We start from the raw sequence: 17,092 nt of genomic DNA, 5'->3' as shown, positions 1-17,092 counted from the left end.
AATACTATGCTTATTTCCAGCACATGCACTTCTCAATGTCTTTTTTTTTTCTTTAGATTTTTTTCCAGGCTGGGTTTGTATCCATTACAAACTTCCACCATTTTGTTGAGTGACAAATACATTCTAAAACACAGAATTCGTGTCTTTCGAGATCCCATAAGTTAATTATAGTTTTAAGAATTAAGCCTCGGACATTGTGTCTATCCAGGTGTGCATTTTAAAGCATGTTACCAAATAAAATGCTTTTATTTAGTCAAAGAAGCAAGACATTTTTTAAAACTATTCTGAGGGCAGTGATTACCCCTGTAAGATTAATCAGTACGCCAATTATATTTGAAGTCAGAATTTCATCTTCCATGTGGAGTGCCTACCCTACAAGCAAATCATAAGACTATTACTGGAATGTCTCTTGTGTTTCCTTTGGCAGATGGAGATGCGTTCCCAGGACCAGATGTTTATTAAACAGTTGATGGAACTTCATAGTGGCATCCAGGAATTGAAACAGGAGTGTACTGATGAAAATGATGTGGGCTCTGAAAGTGATACTGAGGACAGCATCTGTTCTAGCTCAGAAAATGTTTGCCCCAGTCCCGTCTCCTCTGCGAAGGCACTGTACATCTCCCCCAGAAAGATCTCAAGCAGAAAAAGCTCAATGCCTTAATTGTGTTCTATAGCATGTAGGGTGTAAGGAAGATTGTTTTTTACTGTACTGAATCATTTTCAGTAGACGGTTTGTAAAATTCAGTATAATTCAGTACGTGTATGTAATTAATGGATGGTTCATACACTCTTTAATTAATTAATTAAAAAAATTAATCCATATTAATACCCAACTATGTACATGTTACAAATATATCTAGCAGGCCTAAGCAATAGTTGATGTCATATAATACTGGCATGACTATTAAACAAATTAACTTAGACTGTAATTGTGACAGGGGTAATTTTGTAAATTTTCATAACCCTAACCCTAACCCTAACTGTCAGCAAATGAAGAATTGTAATTTACAAGAAAATACTTTAGGGTATTTGTTTGAATAGTGTTGTAAATACAGTTGTGTTTATTGTAATAACCCACCTATGTTTGACAAGTGGATTTGATCGCTGCCATTTTTAATTAGTTCTTGACAGTTACTCACTGTATCACTGCAGGTGTTGAGTATGCCACTTACCATAATACAGAGCTTCAAAGTCTTATTTATGTGTTTGCTTGTGTAAATGGGGCTGTACTGTTAGGAGTGCTTACAAATTTCAATATTTCTTGAATTAAAGACAGAATGTAGCCCAAAATTTTTCCGCATTTTGATGTCTTATATTCAACTCAACAGTCAACAGGTACATTTTTAACTAATTGTGTCTACAATACTCATTTGTTTCTCTATTGTTTTGTTAAAATGTGTAATATTAGAGATCAGTAACGTGATTATAGCTAATGAAATATAGCAAAATATTGATATTATATATATATATATATATATATATATATATATATATATATATATATATATATATATATGTGTATATGCACGGTATGGAGAATAATTTTTCATAGATAAACCATGTTATTTGTGTTTATGACGCATCATAATAAGTTTTGCTTCTTATTTGTGTTTATGACGCATCATAATAAGTTTTGCTTCTTAACTGGATCTAATTTTACTATCTTTCAGATTAAGGACTATACAAGCAGCATAAGGTGTGTAGGCTTCATAAAATCATAAACCACAATGCAGTTTACAAATACACAGAAACACTTTTTAGCTTGCATGTGAGAAACAAAAATCGCTACAACCTAATAAAATTTAAATGAAATCTACTTGCATGTCTAATAATCTCCATAATCACGACCTTACAAATACCCAACACATACAGAAAAAAAGATTACATCAAAGTTTTATTTAAAACTCTATGATAGGGGTATATCAGCGCTTGTATTTCCTGTCTAACTGGATGCATTCTTGCAGAGCTCCACACGCCACTGGTCTGGAAAAAGAAAAACTGTTTCTTTAAGGGGCCTTGTTTTGGTGCACCAGAAAATTACATCAGAAGAAAAACTGCAGTTTACTGCAAAGGATTTTAATGTTTAAACGGCAAGTAAGAGACTAAACATTACATTTGAGAAAAGGTGAAACGTGCACATATACCTATCAATATTCACTTTAATTAACTCAGGAGTAAACAACTGCTGAAGTATATACGTCTTTAGAAGTTAAATGTAAATGGACTTCAATTGCTAGAAATTTAAAAGGTATGTCATATGGGTGCTTAACCACAGTGTGACACACCACCAAAGAATTAAAAACATCATCTGATTGTGTGGTCAAATGATTGGTGACTGACAGGCTTCAGAGGATACTTAATAAGAAACCACACCTTGTGTGAATCAAGGTGTAATGAATTCCCTATGTCCGGGAAGGGATGCAAACCTGGGTTGTCAGGGCTCCACAGCAAACATGCTATCGCTGCTCCAAAGAGTGAGGTTCCCTTAGGAGAGCAGTAGGACACACCTATATACCATACCAATCAAACAGAGCACTTATGCAAAAGTAACCATCACAAAGGTTTCAACACCTGTTTAGTTTAGTTTTGTTTATTCACTTTGTGCCCACAGGGCCAGCACAGGTACATGTCAATAGTGCAGCACTAATACCACTGTCCATCAGAAGCTCTCAGTTCATAAATAGGGGAATAAATGTGCAGGTTTTCTTTCAGACCAAGCAAAATATAATCTTTAGTACTGGTAGTTACCACAAAGTTTTACATAGAATTGTCTATAAGGTTTTATTTTATTAAGACAGACTATACATCTGACATGCTTTATTTATGTAAAGTTAACAGTAGCAACTGTGTATGATAAATTTAGCTGACATGAAAACAGAAAAAAAACTATCTCTGACAATTGTTTAAAGACAGTGGCAAGATTTATTTGTCTGAAGGAGCACTCAGTCTCCACTTACAGTATTTCAAGCCCACTGTTGAGAGTAACAACAACATTGTTCATCTCTTAACTGTAATAGGTTCATATGTTGCCGTCACTGCGTGCTTTTGCTTGTTTTTTGTTTTTTTCATGAAATAAGTCATTTCAAGGCCTATTTGTAAAAAGGATGAGGGCACATTTGGTATGAACTAAATGTTTAAATATACTATATAAGCCACAGAAACTTCAGTCCAGATTTTCCACTGTGGACCAATTGCCTACATCACACATTTTCTAAAGAGTGGGCAATTTTCCTGCAAATGTGCATACAGTGGTGTGGTATAAATGATGTACAGTGCTCCCTCGATAACTGACTGTTTAATAAATTCCTAATTTGGTTAATTCGCTGTTAAGTCATGTTGACAGAATATTTTAAAATACAATATTTTCCTGTATAAGGGCTGTTATGTAATTCACTGTTTTCAATATTTAAGTTTATTTTTTCTATGTGAAAGTCATATAGCAAAATAAAGAGGGAGCACTGTACTTGGAGGTTGGACAGACTTTAAAATTATGTTCCAGTGTAGTGTTCTCTTTCATAATTCCATAACCATAACAGCTCTTTTGTAAACCCCAATTTTTTCCATAGCATAAATAATACAAAAGAGCAGTGAAAGCAATATGCCACCATTGTTCACATAACACGTGTAAACAACATCTTTGGAAGCAGAAATAAAAAGCCATTTACTGTTTGAGAGGAATATATTACAATGGCTTTGTGAATTTCCCCAAAGGGCCTCCATTTGAAGGCAACATAAAACAGTAAAACTGTTGTAATAGTTTAAAACTTGCAAAAAATCAGAGGAGGGAGCAGTTCTTTTACATAATGTGTAGATTAAAAATCATTTTTCTCTACATCTGCATTTAGCCTGACTTTGAGCTTGTTTTGACCTCTATTAATACAGATGCATAGCTTCGGTTGGCAGAGTTGAAAGGTCACATTGCCACATGATTTATATGGAATTAGGAAGACTGTTCATTCCTGGCATTTAGGATTCTTTAGACAAGCTCAAGGGCAGTTTTAGAGAAAATGAAAACAACTCAGAATGAACACACTTGGTTTGGTGCAAGTTTTAATGCTGTTAAAATTATCTTATCCCTCCCAATAACTTGCCCTCACACTTTCTTCAAAAGAAGCATTTAAACATTCCAATCCAACATTTGTCCATGTATTCCTCAAGCTTAGTTCAAGTTCTCTAAACCTATTTTACAATACTCGATTCTACTGTATGTTTACCTTCTGTTAGGTTGCCACAGTGTGCCAGTGTTTAAACATTATCAATTCTAGAATAAGACAACAGTTTTGATTCCTGTTTTATAGGCACATTGATAATCGGTAGTCCATTGTGAGATAACATTTGGAAAAGATCACTCAGCAGAAAAAATTAAAACTCAAGTGCTTGAGAGCATCTGATTCTTCAGTTGATCTGAATAAAAGACTGATCCTCATCTGTTTCATTGCCATGGAAAGATGTTTCAGGGTCATTGTTATTAGCATTTGGTTTCTTGTCTGGACTAGATGATTCATTTTCTTGTCTTAGTCTCTGTATCTCTGTGTTTAAGTCCAGTAATGTTTTAGCAAGCTGTCTGTCCTGGGATCGCATCTCCAGCTGTCAATCCACAAACAAACACATAAATTACTTTATATTAATATAGATGGCACAAAACAAATCAGACCAGACATTTACTGAGGATTGAGTATTTTTCCATTGTGCACTTGTGAAAAGTGCTATATATTTTCAATGTCAACATATTTTTGTATCTGGTGTTTACTTGTCCTTCACTACAAAGTGTATCCAGACTATGAAACAAAGAACTACTGAGATTAGTACTTGTGGTCTACATTCTACATTATGGCCAGCTAATACAACTTTGTTTTCTAAATTACTTTAGTGACTATAAGATGTTTAACAAGTTTATCCCCCCCATATAATGAAGTTCAAAAATATTACTCAACTCTATATGAATGTATTTGTTGTTATGAAGAATATGAAATGTAATGCATTATATTGATCTTTAAAATGTTTGCAGTGTAATGTAAAATATTTTTTATAATAAATACCTCACTGGTGTCTATGTTACTTTTACACTAACTACTAATGACACAGGGACATTACATTAAATCAAATATATTGAAGAAACAGATAATTAACTACAATCTCTTAGATTTTACATCTATATGTATCACTTAAGTACTATATAACTTGAAATCCTGAACAATGAAATAAATACAACAATACAGTTAGAGTAATAAACAAATAATCAGTATGCCAATGTCTATATAGTCCAAGTCCTTTTTAAACTTATGCAGAGAAAGTGCAGAGGTAGTGCTTACCAACTCTGTCCGTAGCCAGGTTATTGCTCCATCTATTTTAGCTCTCCTGAGCTCCTCATTTGCTTGGATATCCTTTGCAACTAAACTGTAAGAACTGTTAGTACCACAAGAAGCAGCTGCATGCTGTCCAGATTCTCTGAAAGCGTTGATCAGTTTATTTTTGATGTTCTCTAACACCAGTGTAGAAACTGAATCTTCATACTGAGTCTCAGAATTCATTGTTCACACCAACAAAACAGTGAGATAAGTTGGAGAGAACGTTTAGATCCTGAAGTGTATTATTGTCTGGGGATGACTCGCCTGTACGGCAATCCAGGATGTGCTGCTGTTGATGTGATGAATCTTTTAAAGTCTATAGTCCCTTTTGCAATCTCTTATTGCATGTAAAATTGCTGAACAAAGATTTTTACCCTGGTAGAGACTTGTTTTTACAGCCGTGCACTTGCCTTCACGGTACTGGCTGCTTTTTGTAATCGTTACTATGGAAAACCCCCTTCCCTATTGAGTGGTGGTGGGAAAATCTGGGACAAAGCCTATTGTTACTCCCAGGAGTGAAAGTATGTCTCTCTTTACAACAAAACTGGTTTGAGCATTTGAAAAGAGTGAGATTGTCTCTGTTGTGCATATGTGGGCAGGAGTTGGGGGGGGGGGGGGGGGGGGGGGTTGCTCGACAGTGTAAATTTATGTTCAATTCCTCAGCGGAGCTGGCACTACTAGTAAAAGGTCACTTGTCTCACTGACAGAAAGGTCAGCATGGCTAAGTACACAGGCTTTTGTAGCAGAGTTTAAAGATGTAAAGGATCATATTTGATTCCTGTACTGTAGGAAAAAAAATAACTACAAAATCGTTGTTTGACCAACATAGCGAATCTGTTGCTAACCAGTGGGAGTTTTTATGTAAAGTAAATGTAAGATGCTCAAAAATAGGACTGTGGCAGGGCAGAAGCCCTGCTGCTGTAAATAGTGTGTGTGTGAGCAAGTAAGTTAGGCAGGGATCTAGCCTTGCCTGCAATCACAGGAGTGGCCTTGTGTATAAAAAGGAAGGAAAATCCTTTGTCTGTTGGAGTTTGAGGGTGAGTGTTTGTACTGTTTTGCAACTTGATAGTGAACGCTAAATACCAGCATGTGGCAGATAGCCAACATGTACCGTAAAGGAAAGTTGAAAAGAACTTTGAAGAGAGATTTCAAGAGGGCGTGAAACTATTAAGAGGTCCCTGGTGTCGATCAGGGACCCAAGTCCTTCTGATCAAGGCTCAGCGTATGGATGGTGTGACGGCAGTAGCAGCCCCCGTTGCGCTGGGGTAAGGTCTTCTACGGTTGGCTACCGGCAGGAAATTGAACCTAGAGACAGAAAGCTGTAGTTTTAAAGTGCTGTGGCACACTTTATTAAAAAGAATAACAGAAAAAAAACACAGGAGCAAACATGACAAAAGAGCCAAAATAAAAGGTTCAAACAAAAAAGAATAAACAGTTGTAGGCTGGGCATTCCCTATCAGGTTGCAGCACAGCACAGACAGACAGATAGACAGACAGACAGGACAGGACAGGACAGGCAGACACACACGACACAGGGCCCTATTTCAAAAAAAAGAAAAAAAACATTCCTTAAAAAAGTCCTTTAAGCTTTGAACTTGAGGTACAGTTTTAAGGAATGTTTTCTTCGCAACTGTTTTTCAACTGCTCTACGGAGGTTTAGAAGTTTTGTGAGCTTGATTTAATTATTCACAATGGACATTTAAAAAATAGTCCTCAACAAAACATGCCTTATAACAGTTTTGTGTATTTTTGGTTTTAATCCTTGGTAAAAAAATAAATAAAATAAAACATCTCATAATTAATAAGGTAATTAATAAAGTGCATCTTTCTCTATGTTTATATTGATGAGGCTAAGGTTACTGTTGGGACTCGGTTCAGGATACAATAAAATAGCTGAAAATTAATTGACAATATCTTACAAAAAATAGTGCTTACTTTTACTGTAATAATCAATTTTCTGATGACTTCCATTATAATATTTTCTTTTTGTAGGCCTTTATAGGTACATAAATATATAAAAATCCTGATTTGGAAGTGTTTTTTTTAATCTACCTAAGTGGTTTTCAGTTGCTGGGGCTGACTACAAGAAGTGTCAAAATGATAGCCGACTACAGCAAAGCTCCATTTGAGCAGTAATCATTCAAGTGAGAGCATGCATAAGAGTTGAAGAAGGGCCAACAACTGGAAAATGACAGCACTCAGCTAGTGATAATGTATTTCCTCATGACAAAACACTGTGAGATTTTCCTTAGACGATACTCACTGGTGACTTCGGCATGAAACAGTGGTTCTCTGAATCCTGAGAAGTTTAACTTGGATTTTAAAGAGCACATATGTCATACTTAGAACAGTTTTGTAACTCAAGCATGATTCAAACACTGCTGGGATCCCTTAAGCATTATGTACTCAGGAAGGCATGCAAGCATGCAGAAGAATAATGGAAACTGAAAGAAAACAAGCAGACAAAGCCCCCATACTGTCATATACCAAGGTGCCAGTTTATAGTCTGGGAACAATATCACTGCTTTATATATCCACACAAAGACACTTGTTTATTTATTTGACTCTTTGTGCACACAGTCTTGGCTTTGACATTAAACTTTGTAAAGAGATGGGGAAGAGAGCTAGGGCTGCAATATTGTTATTTACTGATAGAGAAAATTAATTGTTTTATTTATTGATAGTTTTACTGTTGCTTTAACAAATGTTATGCATGACAGCCTTTGCAGATGCAATATCTCAATTTACAAAGGCCAATTTGTGGAGGCTTTGAATATTAATTTAAGATTAAGAATTATTATGCTGACCTTTGTATGGGTTTACAGAGTGTATTGCAACTCTACACAGTATATGTCTGGCCCATAGAGTAAGCAATGATCCCACTTCGGAAAACAGCCCCAGCACTGTGAAATGTATATTGTAACTGCAGTTTCTTATAAGTTAAACATTTCTGATTGAGTGCTTTGAAGTTGCATCAGAAACCCATTTATTACACATCAAGTAGAAAAACAACAATGAATCACTGTTCTGTTAGATCTCATACACAGATGGAACTTAAGCCATAGAAACAAAATGTAGTTTTCTGGTAACAGGCCTGGCCTTTCTGTAAAATCTCCCTGTTGCTATGGCCTATTTTCCATTCTAATGTAGAAGAAAGCATTTACAGTGTTAGGGGTTTCATCATAAAATCCTCACTATTTGTAAGCAGTATCCAAATGTCAATGAGTGGTTGGGCAAGTTTTATCACATGACAACATGACATTGCAGTGGGGTCAATCTCAGAATTATAAATTACATTTTCATAGTCCTATTTACAAAACATTATTTTAATTAATTGAATCAAGTCTATTTTTTTTTTCAAGGCACTGTTTAACCTAATAGAAAAAAAGTCCTTCTAAAAACATTCCTTAAAACAGTCCTTAAAGGGTTGACCAATTGAATCCTATTCAAAAACTTAAAATGTATATATATTATATATATATATATATATATATAAACAACTGGAAATACAAGAGCATTAGCATCAGAGTATAAATAAACATGATCTGATGAATGTAATTAGCTTAATATTCATGAATTGTTTTGTCTTCTACATGACTTACTGGTACGTTCGATGATTGAGTGTTTGATGTTGTGATACAATGTAACTGTTCATTTTCACTTGATTTTCCAGTCAGCCAATCACAACGCAAAATCCACCAATTAGAAGAGAGTAACATAACGGCAGTTTGATTTAATGGGTAAATATTTTATGATCTATATTGTTTTAAAGGCAATTACATTATCTGGACACTTAAAAATCATTCTTTATGCATGCAATATATTAAAGGGAAAATATTTAATAGATTGTACACAAAATGGTGGAGAAGCACACCGCTGTATCACTTCCATCATTTAATATTTACAGGTGTTTGCCTTAAGGCTCTGGAAATTGCTAATCATATCAATAAACACCCTTGCATCTGAAATTCATTGTCTGTCAGTTTTGTATCCACTCACCACTTTGCCACAGCCATATAAATTTAAGTGTGTTCTTTTACTGTGACCCCCTCGCAGCTATTTAACGTTCTTAAATAGTAGTACTGTAGCTGGTAGACATTCACATTCAAATTTATCAATTGTATAGATAAATACTATTGACATAATCCCCCTGGGGCACAGAATGGCATTTCTGCAATTTGAAAGGGACTTTAAGGTTTGGAAGGTTTGAATGTTTAATTGTGACTTGAGGTTGGCTAGTGACATAGAAGTAATGAACAGCGAGATGTTTACCACTTCAAAACTGACCAAGAATTTAAAAAGCATGCTACTTATCCTTCTCCAATAGCTAGCTCTAGGAGTTGAAACGTTCTTACTCTGGGAGTTTAACAAGATTGGTAATGTTGGATTCTATCTTGATTTTCAACTACAAAAACAATTGTTCCTAATTTTGTCAAACAAACATAAGAAGGAATCCAATAACTATGATGAAATATGTAAAATAACATTTTACAAAGATTAGGCTGCCAAATCACCTTCTGATTAACATGTTCTGAAAAATGAACACTGCTCAGTCTAAGAATATCCAAATATAACAGTTGCTTAAGTCATCAAAATTGATCCCTCTCTGGTGTTTAATTTTTTTACAGGTAATAATATCCTAAAGAGATTCACATGCACTGGTAGATGTTTAGTTTTCATAACCAAGGTACAGAATGGTCACTATTAGCATGAACACAGGAAGTAATAAAGTACTTCCCTCAAACCTGTAGGATTGTGGCAGGATATATGTCACATTTTTTAAGTATGCATTACAAAACAATACTGACCCTACTCATGCATTGTTTTATGAATCATAACCGCTTACTATTTTGGGGGGTTTTACCCTTAAAAATGAGACAAGAGAGGAAAGTAATGAAGTAAGGTGCTGCTGCTACCTGGTAGAGAAAGTCACGTTTTGTTTTGTTTTTTCTAAAAGGTATGCAAAGCCGAATCTTTTTCCTGGAAGTTATCAGTGTGTATCAAAAATCAACAGGGCAATGACTACATTTTAATACAATCTTGAAGGACAAGTAGAATTTCTGAAGAGTAGTTCCTTGAAATCAGTTACAACAAAAGATTAAAAACTTTGTCAGCTGTACATCGTTCTTTTCAAAACCAGTACACAAAACATTATTTTTACGTAAGAATTTCAATATTTAGGAACATTGTTGTATAATAACTCTAGAGAAAATGATACATTTAGAATGTGACACTATTTTAATAAATATTCTTTTTAATTGTGAAATATCTTGAAATACCCATTTTAAGACCATGAAATAAGCAATTATTTACTATCACAGCCCTAACTATAAGCTCCTAAAATAGTTATAGTCATAGAAATAAGAATGCCTTGATTAGACTGTTATGTGAATGAATAGATTGATTTTTGTAATATTTCCATATATCATTATATTTATGTGAAATGTACGTTTGATTTTCTGAAAATGTATATTGTGGCATGTGAGGCGTATGAGTAAAAATGGATTTTCCAGATAGCGATTTACGTGTAAAAAAAAATAAAAATTGTATTTAATATTACACGGAAAAGAAAAAAAAAACAATAAAGCAGGATGTGAGGGAGGGAGTGCTGGAGTAATCAAAAATAAAGGAACGGAAGCCTCTTAATCCTCTTCGTGATCTGCTCAATCCAAAATGAAACAAAAAGGAATAAAAACAGAAAAGAGCAAAGTTAGTAAGGCCTCCGTCCGTAATTAAAAGTAAATAACACAGTCCACCCCGCACGTACTTCCCTCCAGTCTTTTTTTTTCCCGCCTCTATTCCTCAGGACCATCCCCGAACACAGTAGCACGTTCTCTTTAGTATGCAAACCCCGCCCCGGTAGTCAGTGGATCACCAATCCCAGACTGACAGGTATCCTTAACTTCATTTGACTCCAGTGGCTGGAATTTACATACTCGTACTTCCGCCCCTCACCAAGGTGCCGCCCCTCAAAAAGATGACTTTGTCATGGTCATAAGATCTTGGTAAGGGAAGTCCCCAGTTGGTTTGATGCCTTCTACTGTTGAATTCTAGGCTGAATTGCACACCGAAACCCCTTTGACTCATCACATGGCAATTCACGGGTATTCCAACAGATGGCAATATAGAATGCATTGCTTTTAAGAATGCTGGAGGGTTAGCTATACAACAAGTATTTTATAAGCGATAGTGCCCATCGATGAAGGCTCTACCGCAGGTCTTCTCAAACGTCGTCCTGGGGACCCCCTGCTGGTTTTCATTCCAACCGAGCTCTCAATTACTTAACTAGACCCTTAATTAAACTGATAATTTGCTTAATTAGACCTTTTTACTTGTTTTCAGCTCTTGAACAGATGCTTATTTCAGTTAGCTATAACATTTTATAAGTAGCTTGCACTGCAACTGTTTAAGAGCTGAAAACAAGTAAAAAGGTCTAATTAAGCAAATTATTAGTTCAATTGGGTCTAGTTAAGTAATTGAGAGCTCAGTTCGAATGAAAACCAGCTGCCACAACGGGTCCCCAGGAACGAGTTTGAGAAGCCACTGCTGAAGACGAGAGTGCTAAGAAAGTCATGGTCAACTACCACAACGTTGAACCTTCTTCGACAGGGCACTGTTGCTATTAGAAGACAATGTTTGTAATTATTTTCTTTTTTAAAACAACACTTTTAAAACCTAGATCAACCTTGAACTTGTAAGATAAGAAAGTTTACAAACGAGAGGAGACCATTCGGCCCATCTTGCTCGTTTGGTTGTTAGTAGCTTATTAAAATAACTGTTTTACTTGTCAGAGTTGCTTACAATGTATCTGGACAGATGGAGCAATATTACGGAACGTCCGTGTCAGAAACATGCTGCGCTCCAGTCGCTCTGACAGGCTGTGATTGGCTGATTCGGCAGTTGGGTACAGTACTGGTTGCTTTCGTCAGTGCAAAGTATTGATTGGCTGGTCTTGATCGATCATAAAATTAATTTGGACCAATTGTGTCTTTCTTTAATATTTTCTGTCCAATGAACCGGGCTTTCATTACTACAAGTCAAAATGTAAAATCCAGCACTTGTTGTATTGATTTTAAGTTTATTTCACAGATGATGCTTAACTTTCCAGCTATTGTCTACTGTCTGATAAAAGCCTGCTAGAAGGCTGATGGTTCTGAATAATTTCCAAATTAATCTTTCTCTGTTTAATGAAAGTTGTACATTAAATATTCCATATTGAGGTTTTTTTTTCCTGAAGAATTATGAATAATTGCGGTTCAGGTTATTAATGGAGGTTGGAATTATTTAGACACCTGTATGTAGTAATGTGCCTTCATTATTGACCCACTAGTTTTATGCTTGGCTACAGGAGTCTCTGTACAATTTATAAAGTTCAATAGTTCAATAAATTGCTGTAAAATGGATTTACTTTTGCCATAAAGCAGTGTCTGTGTCTTCTTGCTGAGAATACACTAGAATATTTTTAGAAATTAGCTTCTTAAAGACAACTGACAAGTATACCAAGTTTAAGCATTTAGTGCATCCTGGCTGTACAGAGGGACAAGGGTCAAATTGTATCCCACCAGTGATGAAACCCCCTGAGAAGATTATATAGTGGAAGTAGTCATACATACGTATGTCACACATATCTGGAGAACTGCTTATCCAATTGTCATGAAACTATGTATTAACATTATTTAGCAGATGTTATTGAGCATATTAGATCCTGTGAATATATGGGGGAGTGTGTCTGCCCATACACCTGTCTGTCTGTAGGTCACACATACATTTTTGCATTCATCTGGAGAATCGCTTATCAAATGTGATTCAAAATGTAATTGCTTATGCTATAATATTGTGCAATACTGTCATGGTTATCTAATTTTTCTTCATACTGATAGCTCTCAATTTGCATTTACAGCCGTGGCGAGGAATGTATGTTACTGACATACTTATTAGTTTTGAAAAAAGGAGCTGTTTTTAAACCTGGTGTGTAGCCTATACAAAACATGTCCCTGCCAGCACTCTCATTGATGGGCTGCAGAGGGTAATATTATAATACAAAACAGTCGTCATTTTAAATATATACATATTTATTTTATTTCTCATGAACTAAAGTTATATTCAATGTTGGAAAACTGAAACTGGAAATCAAGGACAATTGTGTCATGCATATTTCAAGAATGGCAAACATACTTAAAAGCTGCATGTGATCTACTGACGTGCAGCTGTAACTGATGGAGGAAGACAGTGATGGCTGAGGATTGTGATATCTAACCACAGCAGTCAGGAAGTTATGCAGGATGGACAATTCTGTCTCAAGTGGCATTGACACAGTGATGTGTGTACAAAACCTTAAGTCTTGTGATAAAAAAGGGTAATGCTATTATTATTTATATTTGTATGATTACTGTTAATTTATTAAAGTATATTGTATATTTAAAAATCAATATACTAGTACTGTATATTGATTAAATATGTATTCTACTTTATAAATAACTTTCCAGGGAACTTGTATACAGTAGGATGTGGCAGGATGGCAGTTTTTTTAAATCATATCAGATCTATATAATAATAATAATAATAATAATAATAATTTTTTTATATAGCACCTTTCATAGTGGACCACCATTACAAAGCACTTTACAGAGGTAGGCTTTGAACTGTGCATTATATGCAGTCACTTACAATAGGACATTGATTTAACATCTGATCCGCAGGATGGAGCACAAGGAGGTTAAGTGACTTGTTTAGGGTCACACAGTGAGTCAGTCAGTGGTAGGATATGCTTCCAGTGGGCATATTTTTAACTCTGCAGTAGGCCTACTGTTTCTTTTAATTGCTAATCAGTGTGTATATTATTGTAAATGAATAATGTAGCAGATACTGTGTTATTGCTAAAGTACAATATACTGAGACATGTAAGTTTGCAGAACAACACACAGTATAAACCAAGTCAAATTTGTTCAAAGAAAACTGAGTCTAAAGTTAAGATTAACATTAGTGCATTTTTTTCAGTTAGATGTAAATAAAGCCTTGCTCAGTTTTTTACAGTTTCTCAAATTTGACAAATGTATGTCATCAATATACTTGCTTGTCCACATTTTCTCACATGTTTTCTATTGTTTTATTTTAATCTATTGCAGCAAATCACTGTTAGGAAGGAGTATACTGTTGGGCATGCCAGTTTAAATGTAGAGCAGCCTTGCATAACTCGATAGGTGTAGTTTCACAGACAGAACTACTTAGGTAAGAGTGCTAGGGTCTGTAAATGCTTAGGTCTAACTACCACAACAATTGAAGAATGGCTATTATTGGTATTTTTATGCATCGGTACACAATAAATTGTGCCTTATTTAATGCATGACATACTTAATTTGGCCATTTCAGGAAAACCACGATATTTCCTTTTAATCCCTTGAGTAAAAAAAAAAAAAAAAAAAAAATGGCAACAAGGATGCAGCTGTTTTATCACAGCATGTTAGCCTAATTCTCTCAACCGTGTATAAAAAATGGTGCAATGTAAAAATCCCAATTTAGTTTAAAGAAAGAAAATAGCAAAAACGGCAAGGAAATGAAACCAAAAGTTTCAATAGCTATGTTTTCATTCTGTCCTGTTTGAAATGTCTGCCTTTGAATCCAAATGACGTTCTCCAAGCGTCTAGTCTTGATTTTATTTTGTGATGGGAGACAAGGGGGGTGGGGAGGTCAGGAGACGGGGTCACCATGAGTCTCTTTCTTCTTGTCAATCTTTTGACCAGATCCGCCTCAAGAAGTTGGAGTTTGACTGTAAACATCCTGTGGATTTAAAAGGAGAATTTGGGCGGGAGGAAGAGGGAAAAGGGTCGACGCCATCTTGTTTGTTTAGTGAATCGGGGAGAAGCTGGGGGTAGTAAAGTAGGTTTTAACATCACAGCCGCCAAAAAGGGAATACAGCAATTGGAGATAAACAGGTATGTAAAACATGTTCTAAAATCTGTTGCAGAATATGTCTCTCTGCAATTCTGCGTCGTGTGAAAGTTTGTTTTTTTTTTTTTTTTAAATATATCTTGTTATCTGAAAACTGTCGTAAAACCTACGTGTTTGCAAATTTCGGGGGGAGTTTTACAACCTGCACTGGTTTGTACATTAATGCAAGTATTAAAATGTAAAAGCTATTACCTTGGTAATGCATACGCTGAAATACTTACTTTAAATGCATTCTTGTTTAGTGACTTCTGAATTGTTAGATTAAAAAAAAAAAAACATTACACAGACGCTTGAGATTGAATGTAGTCAGGCCATAATCAGATCCAATATTTACAGTTTAAGTTTTAGAATTGGCTTCGCTTAACATTTCCATGGCTAAAGGAAGAAATTGTTAATTGAACTTGACTGAACTTTTGGTTCACTGAACATTTTAAACCAGTCAACGCTAAAGGTGTGTGAGAAACTGTGGCGTGCTCCCCGAGCTATATTGACATCTGCTGTGGGCTACTGAACTTCCTTCCATGGCTGGGTTCGATAGGAAATTACGCGGATCTATAGGCCTCTTCTACGCGATAGTTCCACTGTCGAAAATACACTTGTTACATTTTGATGTGTTAGTCTGTGGATTTAATGTAAAACGACAGTGGCGTATTTAAAGGTTGAGTCGTGATCCATGCATTAAGGATACTTGTCGTAAATATCTTGTTGCGAGCGTTGACTTCGTGCTAAGAAAAGTCTAATTACTTTTTGTATGTTTCAAAGGTAGAGCTAAGCGGGTTGATGCTGTAAACTGTTAATATGTTAAATTTGCGATATGGAAGAAATTACATACATTAGTAGGAACGTGTTATGGCAATGGGTTAAAAATTGGTTAGTCGGTAACTGAAAACAAATCTTAATTATGAGAATCTGTAATTCAAATATGCATATACTGTACCGAGGAAATGTATAAACAACGAAAGTCTCCCCAAACGTGTACTGTACTTATATTGTACAGACTAGTATACCATACAAACTTGACCACTTATCCAAATTACTACTTTTTTAAGCTTTGCTTTTATTGTAAATATAAGTTAAATGCACTATTAGTTACAGTACTCGGTGTCGTATAGAACAAAAGATGGAAAGGTTGATAAAACCAAAAGGAAACTCAGCTGTAGCTTGTTGTAAACGGATTATTAAAAATCCATTTACAACAAGCTATAGCTGACAGTTGCCTTATAATGCTGCATGCTGATTGGCGAGTCAGTGGTTCTAAACCGTGATATAATGCCCGGTATAGTAACTATTGATTAAATCACTAGACCCGTGGCACTGTTGTATTACTGCGTCTATTGAAATAACGGTAGGCATCACTTGCGCTGTTTGCACCGATGACAATCAATGAATGGGTAGAAAGAGAAGCTGCATCGGCTCATATTTGCAAGTCTTCCGAAAACGAAGAAAATAGTTAAACTGTTGTCACAGGAAATAAGTTAGCCGTGGAGTAAGTTAGCGTTTGCCTTTTGAGCCTTTCTGCGCACGCGCAAATTTTAGAATTTAAAGGCTAGGTTCTGTGGCGATGTATCCAAGATTTTACAGATGCCATTTGTATTTTGAGACGAAAACAGGTATTGCAGACCGTATTTTCTTTCTTTAAAAATGTGACGTTTGACATATTTATCGAAGTGTATTGCAGACTTTTTTTTCTGTTAAAGTAGCATTTGTCATCTTTATCGTTGAGTAAAAATGTACGTTTTTTTTTTTTTTTTTTATAAATACTTTATATTTAATGTAAATCGCTCGCTGTGTTTGGA

The 17,092-nt window shown here is 35.3% G+C and overlaps 2 protein-coding genes across 2 annotated transcripts in view; one reads left to right on the top strand and one right to left on the bottom strand.

The window, feature by feature from the left end:
* Positions 1 to 3,417: 3,417 nt before the first annotated feature.
* LOC121308509 (alanine and arginine-rich domain-containing protein-like) lies at positions 3,418 to 5,607 on the bottom strand. The gene is made up of 2 exons (XM_041240947.1): positions 5,313 to 5,607; positions 3,418 to 4,587 (listed from the first exon to the last, which is right to left on the bottom strand). The coding sequence occupies exons 1-2, from the start codon at positions 5,529 to 5,531 to the stop codon at positions 4,396 to 4,398; spliced, it is 411 nt and encodes a 136-aa protein (XP_041096881.1). The 5' UTR covers positions 5,532 to 5,607; the 3' UTR covers positions 3,418 to 4,395.
* Positions 5,608 to 15,160: 9,553 nt separating this feature from the next.
* LOC121313278 (double-strand-break repair protein rad21 homolog) overlaps positions 15,161 to 17,092 on the top strand; it is a 26,375-nt gene continuing 24,443 nt past the window's right edge. Inside the window, exon 1 of the mRNA XM_041245647.1 lies at positions 15,161 to 15,280. The gene's annotated coding sequence lies outside the window, so the exon portion shown is untranslated. The remainder of the gene's footprint in view (positions 15,281 to 17,092) is intronic.

The sequence above is a fragment of the Polyodon spathula genome, chromosome 3, assembly GCF_017654505.1.
Source record: "Polyodon spathula isolate WHYD16114869_AA chromosome 3, ASM1765450v1, whole genome shotgun sequence".
NCBI classification, from domain to species: domain Eukaryota; kingdom Metazoa; phylum Chordata; class Actinopteri; order Acipenseriformes; family Polyodontidae; genus Polyodon; species Polyodon spathula.
Note: the sequence above shows the minus strand (reverse complement) of the source record. Positions and strands in the feature narration are given on the sequence as shown.

Bases quoted from the DNA above. Each gene is read 5' to 3' on its own strand.
- LOC121308509 (XM_041240947.1), bottom strand. From the start codon at position 5,531: ATGAATTCTGAGACTCAGTATGAAGATTCAGTTTCTACACTGGTGTTA. The intron at 4,588-5,312 runs GTAAGCACTACC...GTGGATTGACAG, and splicing joins CCTGGCTACGGACAGAGTTG to CTGGAGATGCGATCCCAGGA.